At 38.1% G+C, this 14,860-nt stretch overlaps 2 protein-coding genes and 1 long non-coding RNA gene across 4 annotated transcripts; 2 read left to right on the forward strand and 1 right to left on the reverse strand.

Annotated features, from left to right (window-relative positions):
• Positions 1-7,640: 7,640 nt before the first annotated feature.
• LOC108836053 (uncharacterized) lies at positions 7,641-8,568 on the forward strand. The gene is made up of 2 exons (XR_008944475.1): positions 7,641-8,123; positions 8,211-8,568. It is a non-coding gene; the product is annotated as an uncharacterized LOC108836053 (long non-coding RNA).
• A 498-nt stretch (positions 8,569-9,066) lies between these two features.
• LOC108814171 (mitogen-activated protein kinase 15) lies at positions 9,067-12,890 on the reverse strand. Of its 2 annotated transcripts, none has more exons than XM_018586680.2 (11): positions 12,460-12,890; positions 11,574-11,982; positions 11,356-11,483; positions 11,182-11,241; positions 10,733-10,882; positions 10,491-10,646; positions 10,190-10,327; positions 10,025-10,098; positions 9,808-9,909; positions 9,483-9,705; positions 9,067-9,277 (listed from the first exon to the last, which is right to left on the reverse strand). In XM_018586680.2, exons 1-11 carry the CDS (start codon positions 12,682-12,684, stop codon positions 9,203-9,205), a joined length of 1,740 nt encoding a protein of 579 aa, XP_018442182.2. In that variant the 5' UTR covers positions 12,685-12,890; the 3' UTR covers positions 9,067-9,202. The 2 variants fall into 2 exon arrangements, with proteins under 2 accessions (XP_018442182.2, XP_056863306.1); XM_057007326.1 differs by having other exon boundaries at positions 11,574-11,942; positions 12,460-12,600.
• Positions 12,891-13,480: 590 nt separating this feature from the next.
• LOC130510735 (peptidyl-prolyl cis-trans isomerase FKBP17-3, chloroplastic) lies at positions 13,481-14,729 on the forward strand. Its single transcript, XM_057007328.1, has 3 exons — positions 13,481-13,987; positions 14,175-14,219; positions 14,302-14,729. The coding sequence occupies exons 1-3, from the start codon at positions 13,695-13,697 to the stop codon at positions 14,657-14,659; spliced, it is 696 nt and encodes a 231-aa protein (XP_056863308.1). The 5' UTR covers positions 13,481-13,694; the 3' UTR covers positions 14,660-14,729.
• The last annotated feature ends 131 nt before the right edge of the window (positions 14,730-14,860 follow it).

The following is a 14,860-nucleotide window of genomic DNA, read 5'->3' on the forward strand; positions in this document are numbered from 1 at the left end:
TTTTGGAAACAAGAGATGGTTTCAACTATTCCCCGAATCTAATCAAGCATTCTTGGATAAGAGAGGCTCGGACCATAGGCCAGTACTGGTGAGATTGATTTCATCGGCAGAACCTTTCAGAGGGAGTTTCCGTTTCGATACAAGGTTCCTTCACAAGCCGGGGGTTCAAGAGGAAATAAAAAAAGCTTGGCTGACGAGTCACCCATTATTTGAGACCAGGGTTTCAGATAGACTGAAAAGGTGCAGGAAGGCATTGAGTCGTTGGAAGAAGAAAGAAAGTCTTAATTCGAGGGATAAGATTAGACAGATTCAAGTGGCGCTGGAAACTGAGCAGTCTGCGAGCTTTCCATCTGGACGCCGAGTAGCTTACCTTAAAGACGAACTGATCAAAGCCTACAAGGAGGAAGAGTTGTACTGGAAACAGAAGAGCAAAGACCGATGGGCTGTCAAAGGGGATAGGAATACCAAGTATTACCATGAGTCGGTGAAGTTTGCTAGGACTAAAAACAGAATTGTCAAGCTGAAGGATGAGAATGGGCAGGAGCAATTCTCGGAAGCTGCTAAGGCTGAAGTGGCAAATGCTTACTTCAAAAATCTTTTCACGTCCACCAATCCGGATAACTTTTCGGAGATCTTTGAAGGCTTTACTAGCAGAGTAACTGAAAGGATGAATGAGCTTTTGGTCAGAGAAGTTACAAATGAGGAAGTGAGAGATGCAGTGTTTGCGATCAAACCCGGAAGTGCACCTGGACCTGATGGGATGACGGGGATGTTCTTTCAGCAATACTGGGATACGATAGGGGAGCAGGTAACAAAGGAAGTCAGGCTGTTCTTTTCTACTGGAGTCTTTCCGACGGAATGGAATTATACACACCTCTGCCTCCTGCCGAAAATTCCCAATCCTCTGGTCATGGCAGATTTAAGACCCATTAGCCTCTGTTCGGTGTTGTACAAGATCATATCAAAGATTTTGGTAACCAGAGTGAAGCCTTTTCTGGCGGACATTGTGTCTCCAACCCAATCTGCGTTTGTGGAAGAAAGACTGATTACAGACAACATCCTAATTGCTCACGAGATGATCCATGCGCTGAAGTCAAATGAAAGCATTGCAAAGGATTACCTAGCCATCAAGTCAGATATGTCAAAAGCATACGACAGAGTAGAATGGGAATACTTGAGGGCGCTTCTCAATGCAATGGGTTTCGATCACAGATGGGTTGACAGGGTTATGTTCTGTGTCACAACGGTCACTTTCTCGACGTTGATGAACGATCAACCCTTTGGGTTCATTCAGCCTCAACGAGGATTGCGTCAAGGGGACCCCCTTTCTCCCTTCTTGTTTGTTCTTTGTACTGAAGGTCTCATTCATATGATGGAAAGAGCAGTGCTGGCAGGGCGGTTACAAGGGATCCAATTCTCCGAGAATGGTCCGATGATCCACCACTTGTTATTCGCAGACGATAGCCTAATGATATGCAAAGCGTCTCTTGGCCAAGTAACAGAGTTGATGAAGATATTGAGGGTCTATGAGATGGCAACTGGGCAAAAAGTGAATCTTGGGAAATCGGCAATTACTTTTGGGGCCAGACTGGAAGAGAATTATTGTCAACTTATCAAGGATTTAACGGGGATAGAGAAGGAAGGTGGCACAGGATCCTACTTAGGACTGCCCGAATGTTTCAGTCGATCTAAAACAGAGATGCTCGCTTATATTTATGATCGGCTGAAGGGCAGACTGTCCTCATGGTTTCTTAAGCTTTTATCTCAGGGAGGAAAGGAGGTTTTGATCAAAGCAGTTGCTATGGCCATGCCGGTATATGCCATGTCTTGTTTTAAGTTGACCAAGAAGTCGTGTGAGAATTTAACGAGGGCAATGGCAGACTTCTGGTGGGATTCTCTAGAACATAAAAGAAAGATTCACTGGCTCAGTTGGGCGAAAATGAGTTTGGCTAAGGAACTGGGAGGTTTGGGATTCAAGGATATTCATCTGTTTAATCAATCTCTTCTAGCTAAGCAGGCTTGGAGGATCCTAAACAGTCCTGATTCCTTATTTGCCAGAGTTTTTAAAAGTAGATACTTTGATCAGGGAGACTTTCTATCGGCCAAAAATGGATCCAGACCATCTTATGGCTGGCGTAGCATCCAGTTTGGGAAGGAGCTATTGCAACAGGGCCTCCGGAAACAAATCGGAAATGGAAGATCTGTCAGTGTTTGGGTGGATGACTGGATTGAAGGGGAAGTAAGAAGACGGCCTTTGATGAAAAATATTTTCGTGGACTTGATGCTAAAGGTCAGTGACCTTATTGACGTCGACAATAACTGTTGGAATATTGTGATGCTTGAGGAATTGTTCTATGAAGAAGATATTCAGAGGATCCTTAAAATGAAGGTCATGTCCAATCAGGAGGATTTTTGGGTTTGGGTGCATAACAGAAATGGTAGCTATTCGGTGCGCTCGGGGTATTGGTTCATCTCGAAACACAAGGGAGGTGAGGCAGTCAGAGAAGCAGAGGAGAGACCATCCTTAAACGATCTCAAAGTGGAAGCGTGGAAGATTGAAACCGCCCCAAAAATCAAAACATTCATATGGCGAGCTTTGAGCAATGCGATCCCGACAGGAGAACTTCTGGTAAAAAGAGGAGTCAAAATGGACCCCTGCTGTCAGGCCTGTGGTTTCCAAGGAGAATCCATCAACCACATCCTTTTTGATTGTTCAATTGCTCGACAGGTGTGGGCTCTTGCTTATGTTCCAAATCCTGAGAATGGTTTTGATAAAGTTTCTCATTACTCAAATATTCATTATTTGATGATGATAATGAGAAATATGGAGGTGGATGAGAAGGTTAGGAAGATGATACCATGGATACTATGGTATCTATGGAAGACAAGGAATGGTATCATTTTCGAAGGAAAAGATTATATTGCGCAAGACGTGATGGCTAGGATAGCGGAAGAGGCAGAATTTTGGTGGTTGGCTCAGCAGCATGAAAAACACAGGGAAGAGGAGGAAAAAAAGAGAAGGACTGGAAAACAAAAGAAGTGGCAAACGCCGAGCAGGGGTTGGATTAAGTGCAATATCGGTGTGGACTTTGACAAGAAGGCGACAAGAGGTGGGGGAGCATGGGTCATTAGAAATGATAAAGGGAAGGTGCTGATGCATAGCCGTAGAGTGTTCCTAAATGTTAGATCGCTTGAGGATGCTAAACTGCAGGCTACTGTTTGGTCCCTTGAAAGCCTTGCTGAGCATCATCTCAATAGAGTCATCATTGCTTTCGAAGATGACACTCTGGTCAAAGTGATGTTGAGACCTCAAGCTTGGCCTAACTTCAAGTGGGAGCATTGTGAGTTGGAGAAAAGACTTAGAAGGTTGGAATGGTGGAGGCTGGTAAAGGAAGATAAGTCAAACAATAGAGGGGCATTCCTCATAGCTCAAAGTGCTGCCAAGGGCGGTTATCTTCAATCATATGTTGCAACGGGAGGACCTTTTTGGTTGCGTCATCTGTTTGAGAGTGAGGAAGCTTCTCCCTCTTTTTAGTTTGACCTGTTTATGGATGCATTTTTTGGGGTGTATGGAGAATGTCACTTTTGTCTGTGGTTTATTCTCAGGAAATGGGCTCTTTAGTTCTTTGTGGCATAGGCCCTATTTTTTGGTTGGGTTTCACCCTTCGCTGATGGTTTGTATCTGAATATTGGTGTTCATCACCACCTATTAACCTAACAGATGACAAAAAAAAAAAGTTAAAACGTCGGCATGAATTGTGATAGGGACCAGACTACTTGTGACTTGTGAGGTAATAATACGACAAGGTCCTTGTAATAAATCTAGCCATAGATTCTCATGTAGGGTAGTAATGCTCTCCTGTTTTCGCGCCCACATCATCTGACATGATCCTGACCGCACATAAAACTGTTTCAGTATCTCGTGTATTTTAGCTTGAATGTGTATTAGGGTTAACGATTACGTTTAGACAACGAAAACACCTTTGTGCATTTTAAAACAAAGTTGGTTTAGACCAAAAAAAACAAAGTTGGTTGGCCTAATACAATTTGAAAGTTAGGTCTTGAAAATAGTGTTGGGTTTGCGGGTTGACCCGCCTCGACCTGCCCCGCCCTGCTGCGGGTCGAATCATTTTTTTGATTCAAAAATCCGATCCGCTTGACCCGCAACTGAAAAAAATAAGACCCGCCCCGTCCCGTATAAATTAGCGGGTAATCCGCGAGATCCGCGGGTAAAATAAAAAATAATAAAAATAATTTTTTTATTAATATTTTTTTTTAAAAAACAATATAAATAATATAATTTAATTAATTTTTTAAAATATTCGCAATTTTTATTATTATTTTTATAAAAAACATATTTTTTGTTAAAAAAAAATCATATTTAGAAAAAAAAAATTTAATTTTGCGGGTTGGCGGGTACCCGCAGTTTGAATTCTGTCGACCCGCACCCGCCCCGCGTTAAAATCACTCGACCCGCACCCGCGAACAATTTTTTTTAAATCATTCGACCCACACCCGTCCTGCGGTGGATCAAACGGGGCGGGGCCCGCGGATAATGAGTCAAATTCCCAGCTCTACTTGAAAATGTAGTGGGCACTGGGCAGTGGACTAGTAGTTGGAAAGGACAATAATTTTATGGTAAAATGATAAATCTTGAAAGAAGAGAGAAGCACAAAAGCCAAGAGGGATGCATGTGACGCCGTAGGGGATCTAACACTAAACAATGTCAGATCCTTCCTATGTCTTTTCAGATGCTCCCACCTGTTTATTATTTTTTCCTATTTTCTTTTATTATATTTTTTTATTCTTTAACGAATATCTAAAACTACTATAATTACAACTCTCTATCCATCAGTTCGCTCAAAGTTTGACTTGTCTTCTCTTTCTCTCCTTCTCTCTAAATCTGATTAGAGTCGGGGTCTTTCATCTTTGCTTTCAAGGATTCTTTCTAGTTTCTCTAACATAGGCTTATGATCATCTTTGCTTTCAAGGATTCTTTCTAGTTTCTCTAACATAGGCTTATGATTGTATAGTTTAAGTCATTTCATTTAAGGGTTCTTGAGTCTACATAGATTTCAGTTCAGATCTATATAATAGCGGTTCTTGATTTGTTAAGCTTCTTTGCTTCTCGAATCTCGATAGATCTTGGCCTTGCAAAATGATTTCCTTGAAAACAAAGAAGAACTGGAAGTAGGGCTCCTTATAGTTCAAACGAGAGTTTAGCGGGGTAAAGAAAAGCTGCTAAGCTATGGATACCATAAGCCCTAATCCTTGTATTGAAAAAGGACTTGGTAATATGGCTTGCATATCTCAGGAGCTTTAACTTACCCTTTAATTGCTTTTACTCTTCTTTGGATTGAAGGGAGCTCTACATCTTCATTCACTTTATCTATATCTATTTCTCTATAGTAATTAATGAATTCAGTGTTGATTTTGATTACTTTTGCAATGACAAGCATTCGTCTTGAGGAGTATTTTCGTGGTGATGGTTTTGACTTTTGATCCTTAAGTAATGTATGCTGAGGTGTTTAATTGATTTTCTTGCTTGTGTAACTAGGGTTTATGTAAATGCTTCGGTAATATGCGAAGATCCATATTTACACGCAATAACTTTCTCTAATTGTTTCGAAAAGAAACTTCCTATATCACATCAGATATTTGGTATAGGTACTCTTTAATTTATTTTGGAGATTCGTATCATTTTGTATGACTGTTAACTGTGTATTAATTACATAAAAATAGATCAACAAGTTAGAGAACATTAACTTGACAACCATACCCAAAAACTTACACTGTAAATTTCTAAAAGAAAAAGGAATTATAACATGGTAAGGTCCACTTGTTAACTTTTACTATGTACATGGGAGTCGCAACGGTACAACGAATCTTTTTAGCTTGACCATACCCAAAAATCTTTTTCTCAAGTCCCCAGTAGACAAAGTGAAACAGTAGAATACCTTTGCAACCTTTACTAAAATGTGGAGATAACCCCTTGTACTTAATATCGGTTTCACTTAACGTATTATATCAAACTCAAATGTCAAAGCACAATAACTTTCTAAAACACTGAGAATAGCAACCCAAAAACTGAATTTGTATGACAACAAAAATATTGAAAATTGACAATGGTAAGTTTTTTTTGTTTTTTCAAGCTTTATCATACATTCATACTAAAAAGTAGGAACTTAAATAGTATATCTTCATTTGTACCTATTTTATAACCAAAACATAAGTAAAATATAAAAAATGAATATCAACCGTGATCATTTAAAATCAAATGAAAAATAAACATATTTATTGATAGAAAGAAAAAACAAATAAATGAAAGCATAAAAAGAAAATCAAGTTTTCATGAATTGAGAAATATTGTTCAATGAAAACAAAACCAAAATCTAAAAACTTCAATTTTCAACCATCCATACCATCAATCTTCATGTAATAAATAATTATTTTATATGCTCAATATATCTTAGTGTATTTTCGATGTATATTAGGAATTGAGATCATGTTTGATACAAGATTTTTTGAGAGTTTTGAATGTTTCGAATTCTGTCGGATACCCATTTACGTTCTGGTTTAGTTCGGATAATACCCATAATCCGAAATACATAAAGCAAGATTCATTCGGGAATTAAGTCGGGTTCGAATTGATTCAGATTCATTTTTATCGTATTGTGTTCGGTTTAGATTTATCGTAATGTGTTCGGTTTAGATTTTGCCGGTTCTGAGATTTTGGAGGCCTGTTACAATGTCTATATAAAAAAAAATCGGAGACTTGTTGCAAATATTTCAATACGCATGGCTTAGGGTCGGTCCTGAATATGGGGGCATTGGTCGCTACTAAATGCTTTTATTAAATTCTTTTTAAGTACATCTATGTTGTCGTATAAAAGATTAACATATCATATTTTAGGAAGAACTAATATACCCTATTTTAAATCATTCCACTTCTATAATAGAGATCTCTATTTTAGAGAAAAATATAGAGGTGTACATCACGGAGTTCCTTACTCGCTAACGGAAGAGTTCGTTAGTGTCTACAGGATGCATTGTCTTCTACCAGACTCACTAGTCCTCCGAAATATGAGATCTCAGAATGTAGACAAAGCAATAGAACGAGAGTAAGACACCTTGAACGTTTTGGTACACTGTTTAGAAACTTGTTAAACCTAGAAAGATGTTTTGAACAGGGTACTGATGACGGAATTGATTGGGAAAAAAAAGAGGAAAAAGGGTTCAAGAATAGGGTTTGAGTGTTTCAATGGGACACCAATCTTGTGGTGCGTTGACATTGTGGAATTACCCTATTTGGATGAGGAACCTTGTGGCTCAAGATATTGATGGAGAAGATAGACCTAACCTTATAGATATGGCTGCCTTGGAGTGTACGTCAAATCAAATAATTGTTTCTTCTTGTTCTTATATATCTATTGATTTGATTTGATTTGATTTGATTTGATACTTTTTGCAGTTTATAGAGATAGGGAGAGAGGAGTTCCTCGATACAATGGGTTCAGAAAGAATCTGCTGATGAGTCCAATCAGCAAATGGGAAGATCTAACAGATGATGAAGAAGCTATCAAGGTTTTAAAGGAAGTGTACGAAGGCTGTAGACAGAGGAGCTAAGAAGACTGAGGTGTGGAAAGAAAAAGAAAAGACAAGAACAGAATCTTGTTCTGCGTTGGTCTCAAGCAGCTTAAAGCTGTTCTTCAATACTATTGGCTCCTGCAATCCGTACAATGCAGGACCACTTCCTTTGTCTCTATCTTCAGTCTTCTTTGCAGAGTACAAAGTGACCGTTGCTTGTTTACTTGCTTGTGTGGGCTTTACGTTTGCATCCTGAAGGCCCATTTGATTGTTGGTGAAACTTGTCTCAGCCTTTGGCATTTTGTTCACTTCAAGTTTCATCATCAAGTCTGCTTGTGTCTCTGTCTCAGAAGCAGAACAAGATTCTGTTCTTGTCTTTTCTTTTTCTTTCCACACCTCAGTCTTCTTAGCTCCTCTGTCTACAAAGGCAATATAGACAAGCTTGACTTGAATGTGGGATTGCACGCAGAGAAGATGATCAAAGGATTTGCCATTAGCGAAACTGCTTTCTTCATCTTCCTCCTCGTTGCCTCCAGGTTTATAATCAATTTTTAGAACAGAGGAGTTTCTTGCTAATAAGTAACTAAACTGACTTGAATTGGTTTGATTTAACGTATGGTTAGGAGGTTAGAAGCAGACATGTTTTTCACGACGAACTTCAACGAGAAGACGTATACTAAAGAAGGGTTAGAGTGGGTTAACGCAACAGAGAGTTTAAAGGATGTAATAGACCGAGCTTAACGAACAAGTGGATGCGATGTAAGAGCGCTTTCTCGGTCTGAAGCTCAGATCCTGATCCAACCAATTGGCTTCTTTTTTACCTCCGGTCCGCACCATAAGCCGTTAGATGTCACGTGGTACATGTGTGTATGTGTCACGTGGTTACTTCCTTGGTCTATCTTTTGGGTGGGGGACTTGGGATTGTGTAAGATCGTACGTTTATGAATAAATCATATGAGAGTAGAAGAGGTTTAATCATTACTCATTAGTGTGTTTGCTTTATGAAAACAACTACCTCTGTTTCTCGGTGTAGAACTTAACTACAATTATTCAATAGTTTTTTTTTCACTTTTTCCATTTTCAAAGTATTACCACAAATGTTTATACAACAGAAATTTGGTGGTTGAGTCTTTCATAGTACAATTTATTATAATATCTATAATTAATGAAAAATAAGATTATAACCATGGACGGATTCAGAAACTTGCTTGGGGGCATACATTATAAAATATTTAGATTAGAGACGACATTCACATAAATTCTATGTTAATTACTAAAGGAAGAACAAAAATTTGTGTGGGAGCACATGCACACCTAGTCACCTAACCTCTATCTGCGTCCACCTCTAGTTGAAAATATAACTTTTATTCATACACCTTAATAAAACTGTTCAATGTGGTGGATGTGGAACTATGAGATGGTTTGTTATAGAATCATCTATGTAGTAAATTTTTAAAATTTTGTTAGTGTTAATAAATGTGTAAAAAAAATAGCTAACTTTATTTATTGTTATTTTAATGCTACAACAGTCAAAACTCAAATTCTGAGTGGAGAATAAGAAACCGCACATCTTCTTCTACAACTCTGTATAAGAACAAATAGATTAAACAGAAACTCAAGTATTGTGCAGAGATGGAACTTTCTCAACCACCTCAGCAACTATCTCATCTTGTTCCTCTGCTATGGCGTCCTGCAAGATAACACAACAATACTTCACATTTATCGCACAAGTATATAATAATGTTCACAAATATTTGAACATTATTATATTTCAACAGTGACCCAAATATTTGAACACTGTAAAAAAAAAGAAAAAAAATGTTCACAAATATTTGAGTCACTGTTGAACAAAATCTTTTCATCTAAAGATATGAAGTTTTCCTTTTTTTGTATACCTCAATGTTGACTTTAGATTGGACACCTATACATTTAGAACCACTGATACTAGCGCTTTTCATCAGGTTACGTGCACTGTATCCTCCTCCATTCTCTGTACCTTCAGATTGTTGTGAAGCTTTGGGACTGTCTAAGGTTGAAGTAACAACAGCTGATGTTCTTCTCTCAATATCGTTGCTGCTTTCTTGAGCTGTCTCGTTTTTGGGTGCAGGAACTCGCTCTCTGAAAATGCAATGGAAGCACATCAATAAAGTTGGTTGGTTTGTGATACATTAAGGTAAAAGACTAGTTGATGCAGAGACAATAGTGTTTGTCTATTTGTACCTTGGTAAAGAAGCATGTTGTCTCTGAAGCGCGTTACTTCTTCCACCCTGACCTTGATCTTCTTCAAGATGAGCAAACTGCCTCCTGAATCTATCTACCCCACTGTATCAACAAAGGAATGTTCTTATCATGATGTTCCACATATTTGGATAGTTCCCTTTCAGTTTCAAAATAATATATACTTTTAGTCACTTAATTTAAGTATCAATAGGCTAACCTGGGGTACATGAAGCTGAGCTCATTGCCACCACGAAGGTATTCCTCCTGCATCTGAGGATGATACTCCAGTATCTATGTTTTTTTATCCCCAGATAACTAATCCATTAGCATCATACAGAGGAGAGAATCAAAACCAAAGAAGAGATTGTAGAAGGCTCAAAACCTCTCTGTAGATTAACTCTCTGACATCATCTTTTGTTAGCTTCTTTCTCTCAAACTCAAATTCAAGCTTTGAAATCGGCTGTGTCGATGGTTCCCTCTCTGAACTTGACACACCATTAAAATACGGATCAGTCAGTGCCTACAAAATACAAGCAAAAAGAGATCCAAAACACTGAGCAAAGAATTTTTTTCATTTTTTTTCTTTTCTTAGGACGATTCACAATCTTCCAGTTTTCTGCATCAAAACATAGTTCCATCGGTTCTGGTTATGCTTATGCAAATACTATTTGATTGCAGCTTACTTCTTCAGCGGATGGACGATTTTTAGGATCAAAGGCAATCAGGCGTTGCAACAGGCGTAGGGCAGAAGGATCAGCTTTAGGGAATTTTTTAGAGAATGGAACTGCCTGTTTTTTCCTCATGTTGCCAAGATATCTCCTCGCCTTGTCATTTCTGATCTGTCAATACGAAGATCAAATCAAAGATTACAGAAGAAAAATGAACTATATAACTCAAGGTTCCAAACGATCATAATATAACTGACCTTTGATATTGATTCTGGAGGTGGAGTGCCAAGAAAATCGGTCATAAGATCCAATTGGTGAACTATATTTTTCCCAGGAAACAAGGGCTTCCCTAAAAGCATTTCAGCGAATATGCAACCAACACTCCAAATATCAATCGCAGGAGTATACTGGATTTTTAGGAAAAGTAGAGTTAGCATGAGTTCTCTACTTAACTCTTATCCTGCATGCATGTAGATAGTGCACACGAGGAGAGGCCATTATACAAAAAAAAGGACTCAAAAGGCAGACATTATATTCATAAAAATAGAAAATAAGAACTGTGAAATCCATTATCTTAAAAGAAGAGTGCTCTAATACCAGAAAAGCATATGTGAGGCAAAATTCTGTTTCAAAGACATCATTTTAGAAAAAAAAAAAAAAAAGTAAAGCAAGTTCAAGCAGATGGAGAAAATAGTTATAAGCTTACTTTGGAGAAAAAAGATCCACAGAGTTCAGGGGCACGATACCATCGAGTAGCAACATAATCCTATTAAAAAAACAGATAGTAAATGTGATCGCACAAGCACTAAAAGGGAATGTTACATTGCTAACTTATCTAACATAAGTCCAAAAGAAACAAACTATGTGATAGATGACTCACAGTCCAAAAGATAGCAGAGGGGGCATCATCAAAAGACACACGAGCCAGCCCAAAGTCGCAGATCTTCAACTTGCAATCAGCATTAGCTAGAATGTTCTTTGGTTTCAAATCCCTATGAAACACATTCGCTGGCAAAACAGAGACGTAGTTGTTCAAAATCCATCTTATCAAGACAACCACTAGGTGGTGAAAGAGTGTGTAAAAAACCAGAAACTAACCAGCATGAACATACTTCAAACCACGGAGAAGCTGGTACAAGAAAAACCGATGATGCTCAGGAGTCAGATCATCGTTAGCTTTAATGACCTGATGAAGATCAGACTCCATCAACTCGAAAACCACGTAAACATCACGAAACTCTCTTCTAGAAGGAGGGAGCATGATATGCTTAATCTGCACAACGTCAGGGTGAAGAAGCAAGCGTAGCAACTTGATCTCCCTCAAGATCCTAGTAGCGTCAGAGATATGGTCAAAGACGTCGTTTATCTTCTTGATAGCAACTCTTTCCCCGGTGTGGGTGTCAATAGCAGAACCAACAACTCCATAGCTTCCTTTGCCAACTACTTGTTGAATCTGATACCTGTTTGCTTCACCATACTCAGTGAAGAAGTCTGCATTAGGTATAGCCTGAAGAAACCATGTCAAATCAGATTCAAACCATCTGTAAAACACGAACTAGGCCTGGGAGTTCGGGGTCTGAGTTAAGTTTTTTTTTTGGATTCCAATATTTTAATTTTCGGTTGGCTTTAGTTCTCTGTTTCTAAATGTCTAAAATCATCCAAAAAATTAAAAATTAAAACTATTGAAATTAACAAAAATATTCAAAAAAATATCAAGGGTCCCAATATCTAAAGTATTAGGAAAATGCTATAATACTAACCAAACTACTGTACCTAAACTAATATCCAGAATAACAAAAAAAAGTATAAAAATTACCAAGTTTTGATAGTACTACAGTTCGGATTTGGATTTAGTTCAGAATATAATTGATATCCAAAGTACTTGTTCCTTAGGTCCTATTCAGATACATTTTTTTAATTGGTTAGGATCATACTCAGTTACAAATGCGCAGACCTAAGCATGAAACCCTAGAAATAAGTTTACCTTTTTCTGAGCATCCATGGGTGAATGATCTCGTTTTGGAACTTTGATTAGTTTTAGCTTAGACGGATCTAAAGCTACAATATCATTAGTATCACCGTCATCAACTAAGTTATCGGGATAGGGAATCTGATCGTGAGTATTGGAGGCAGAAGAAGAAGGACGACGCTGGAAGAAAAGCCAACGAAGAAGACCGTCAACGAGATTGCTACCACCACCACCACCCATTGATCACGAGGCTAATAATAGTTACAGACTCTCTGAGTTTACTCTCAACCAAGCGTTTGTTCGTCAATGGTTCCACATTATTCGCTGATTCTTTCGAGGAGTTGAAAGCATCTTCTTCGTCTTCTCTCCTACTATTTATTTTTTTCATTTTTGTTTGTTTTTTTATTTATTTTTCTACTTGTACTACCAGTTGATCTGCAAAAGAGACAAATTGACTGGCAGACACAGAGACGCGCGCACGAGTAGAAGAACGGACAAGATAAGTTGTTGACCAGATTGGTTCAATTTTGGTTTACATGCTGGGTTAGTTAAACCGATATCCTGATTGTGGCACTGTTTAGCTTTCAGCGTTCACCTACTATGACATGTAATTGGGCCGTAGCCCGTTTTATTACAAAGGCTTATATTTTAGATATTATAATAAAACAATTATTCTCTTAACTCATATCTACTTTTAAAGAATTTTTTTTTTATAGATGTACATTAAAAATATATTTATTTTTTTATACGAAAATATGCTAGAGATGGTTTTAATTAAAACATTTTCTTACAATTTTTTGAAACTGATATACATTCTAATTTAGAGATGGTTTTAGTTTGGTGTGATTTTATTTTGTCAATTTATGTGTATTTTATATATTTTGTTAACATATACTATATCGTATCCATATAATTTTTTTAATTTTATTGTTTCTCATCCCTGGTGGTTCAAAAAAATAATTGTTTCTCATCCCCGGTTATATCTGTTTATGTGCAACATAGTACCAAAGTGGCAAATCAGTTTTTGCTGCACATCTCAAAGGAAAAGCCTACATAAACGTTTTCTTTTTTTTTCTCTGGTCTTTGGTTCAGCTTCAGCTTGTGATTAGAGCTATAAAAAAAATCTCGTTGACATGAAAACCGCTGTCTTATTGAAGTCATCATCCACCACACAAACAAGATAACGTTATATTCAGATATACACAGTTGTGTATGTTTTCTAACATTGTATTTTTAATTATCCTCTCAAAATGGCGTCTCTCTTCACCGCCACGGCTCCTTCGCACCACCGCTTCCTATCTCCTCCTCAACATCCCAGAAAGAACCTTCCATCTCAGCCACTAAGCGTCTCCTTCACGGAGAATCCGGCACCGGAGGCAGTCGCATTGCAGCAGCAGCAGATGACGGATTGGGTGGCTTCCCCGGTGACGCGGCGGTTCGGTATCGGCGCTGGATTTACATGGGCGGGGGTTCTAACTTTCGGAGCTGTCTCTGAGCAGATGAAGTCACAACTCGATGTGTTCCAGGAAGACAATAACACAAGGTTCTAATTGTATATCACAGCCTTTTCTTATCGTATTAATAAGAACTGGAGACAGAACATTAAGTGAATGCTTGCTGTTCAAGCAAAAATACATAGAAAGGAATTAGCGTTTTATTTTTCTTGAATGCTTATTAGTTTCGGAATCATAAACTTGAAATGTCTTTTAATCTTTTTCTTGATTCTGCAGAGTTCTAGAAAAGCAAGAAGAGATTATCTTACCAAACGGCATAAGGTACATTTCCCCATAAATATATTGATTATATTGCATAAACTGAAGAGCAACTAGAGATTATGGAATGTTTGAACTGTGTCAGGTACTATGATCTACAAGTTGGAAGTGGAGCTACTCCAAGCTCAGGTTACTTGGTTGTGTTTGATGTCAAGGGGCAAGTACATGGAACAGAACAAGTGTTTGTCGACACTTTTGGAAGCAAGAAGTCACTTGCGATGGTAATGGACTCAAGACCATATAGCAAGGGACTATGCCAAGGGATAGAGTATGTTCTGAGGTCAATGAAGGCTGGAGGTAAACGCAGAGTGATCATCCCACCATCCTTAGGGTTTGGAGATCAGAATGTCGAATTCGGACAGGGTTTGCAGATTCCTCCATCTGCCACACTTGATTATATCATTGAGGTTGATACAGTGTATTGTTTCCAAACCATTGTATGAGAGATTGTGAAGCGAATATGTGTGTGTGTGCAGAGATCCCTAAAATAATCAAAGAACGTTTTTTCGTATATATTTTCATATTTAAAGAGTAAAACGGCAGGGTGTTTGGTTCGCATCGCATCCACATGAATCCGGGTGTTTGGTTCGCATCGCATCCACATGAATCCATCGGAGTCTCAGCCATACTATAAGAAGATAACC

The sequence above is a fragment of the Raphanus sativus genome, chromosome 1 (genome assembly GCF_000801105.2).
Source record: "Raphanus sativus cultivar WK10039 chromosome 1, ASM80110v3, whole genome shotgun sequence".
Taxonomy (NCBI): domain Eukaryota; kingdom Viridiplantae; phylum Streptophyta; class Magnoliopsida; order Brassicales; family Brassicaceae; genus Raphanus; species Raphanus sativus.

Coding starts and splice junctions, on each gene's coding strand:
- LOC130510735 (XM_057007328.1), top strand. CDS start 13,695: ATGGCGTCTCTCTTCACCGCCACGGCTCCTTCGCACCACCGCTTCCTA. Junction 13,988..14,174: donor CAGGAAGACAATAACACAAG/GTTCTAATTGTA, acceptor TTGATTCTGCAG/AGTTCTAGAAAAGCAAGAAG. Junction 14,220..14,301: donor ATCTTACCAAACGGCATAAG/GTACATTTCCCC, acceptor GAACTGTGTCAG/GTACTATGATCTACAAGTTG.
- LOC108814171 (XM_018586680.2), bottom strand. CDS start 12,684: ATGGGTGGTGGTGGTGGTAGCAATCTCGTTGACGGTCTTCTTCGTTGG. Junction 10,883..11,181: donor GTGGATCTTTTTTCTCCAAA/GTAAGCTTATAA, acceptor CTAAAAATCCAG/TATACTCCTGCGATTGATAT. Junction 10,647..10,732: donor CTCCAGAATCAATATCAAAG/GTCAGTTATATT, acceptor TCGTATTGACAG/ATCAGAAATGACAAGGCGAG.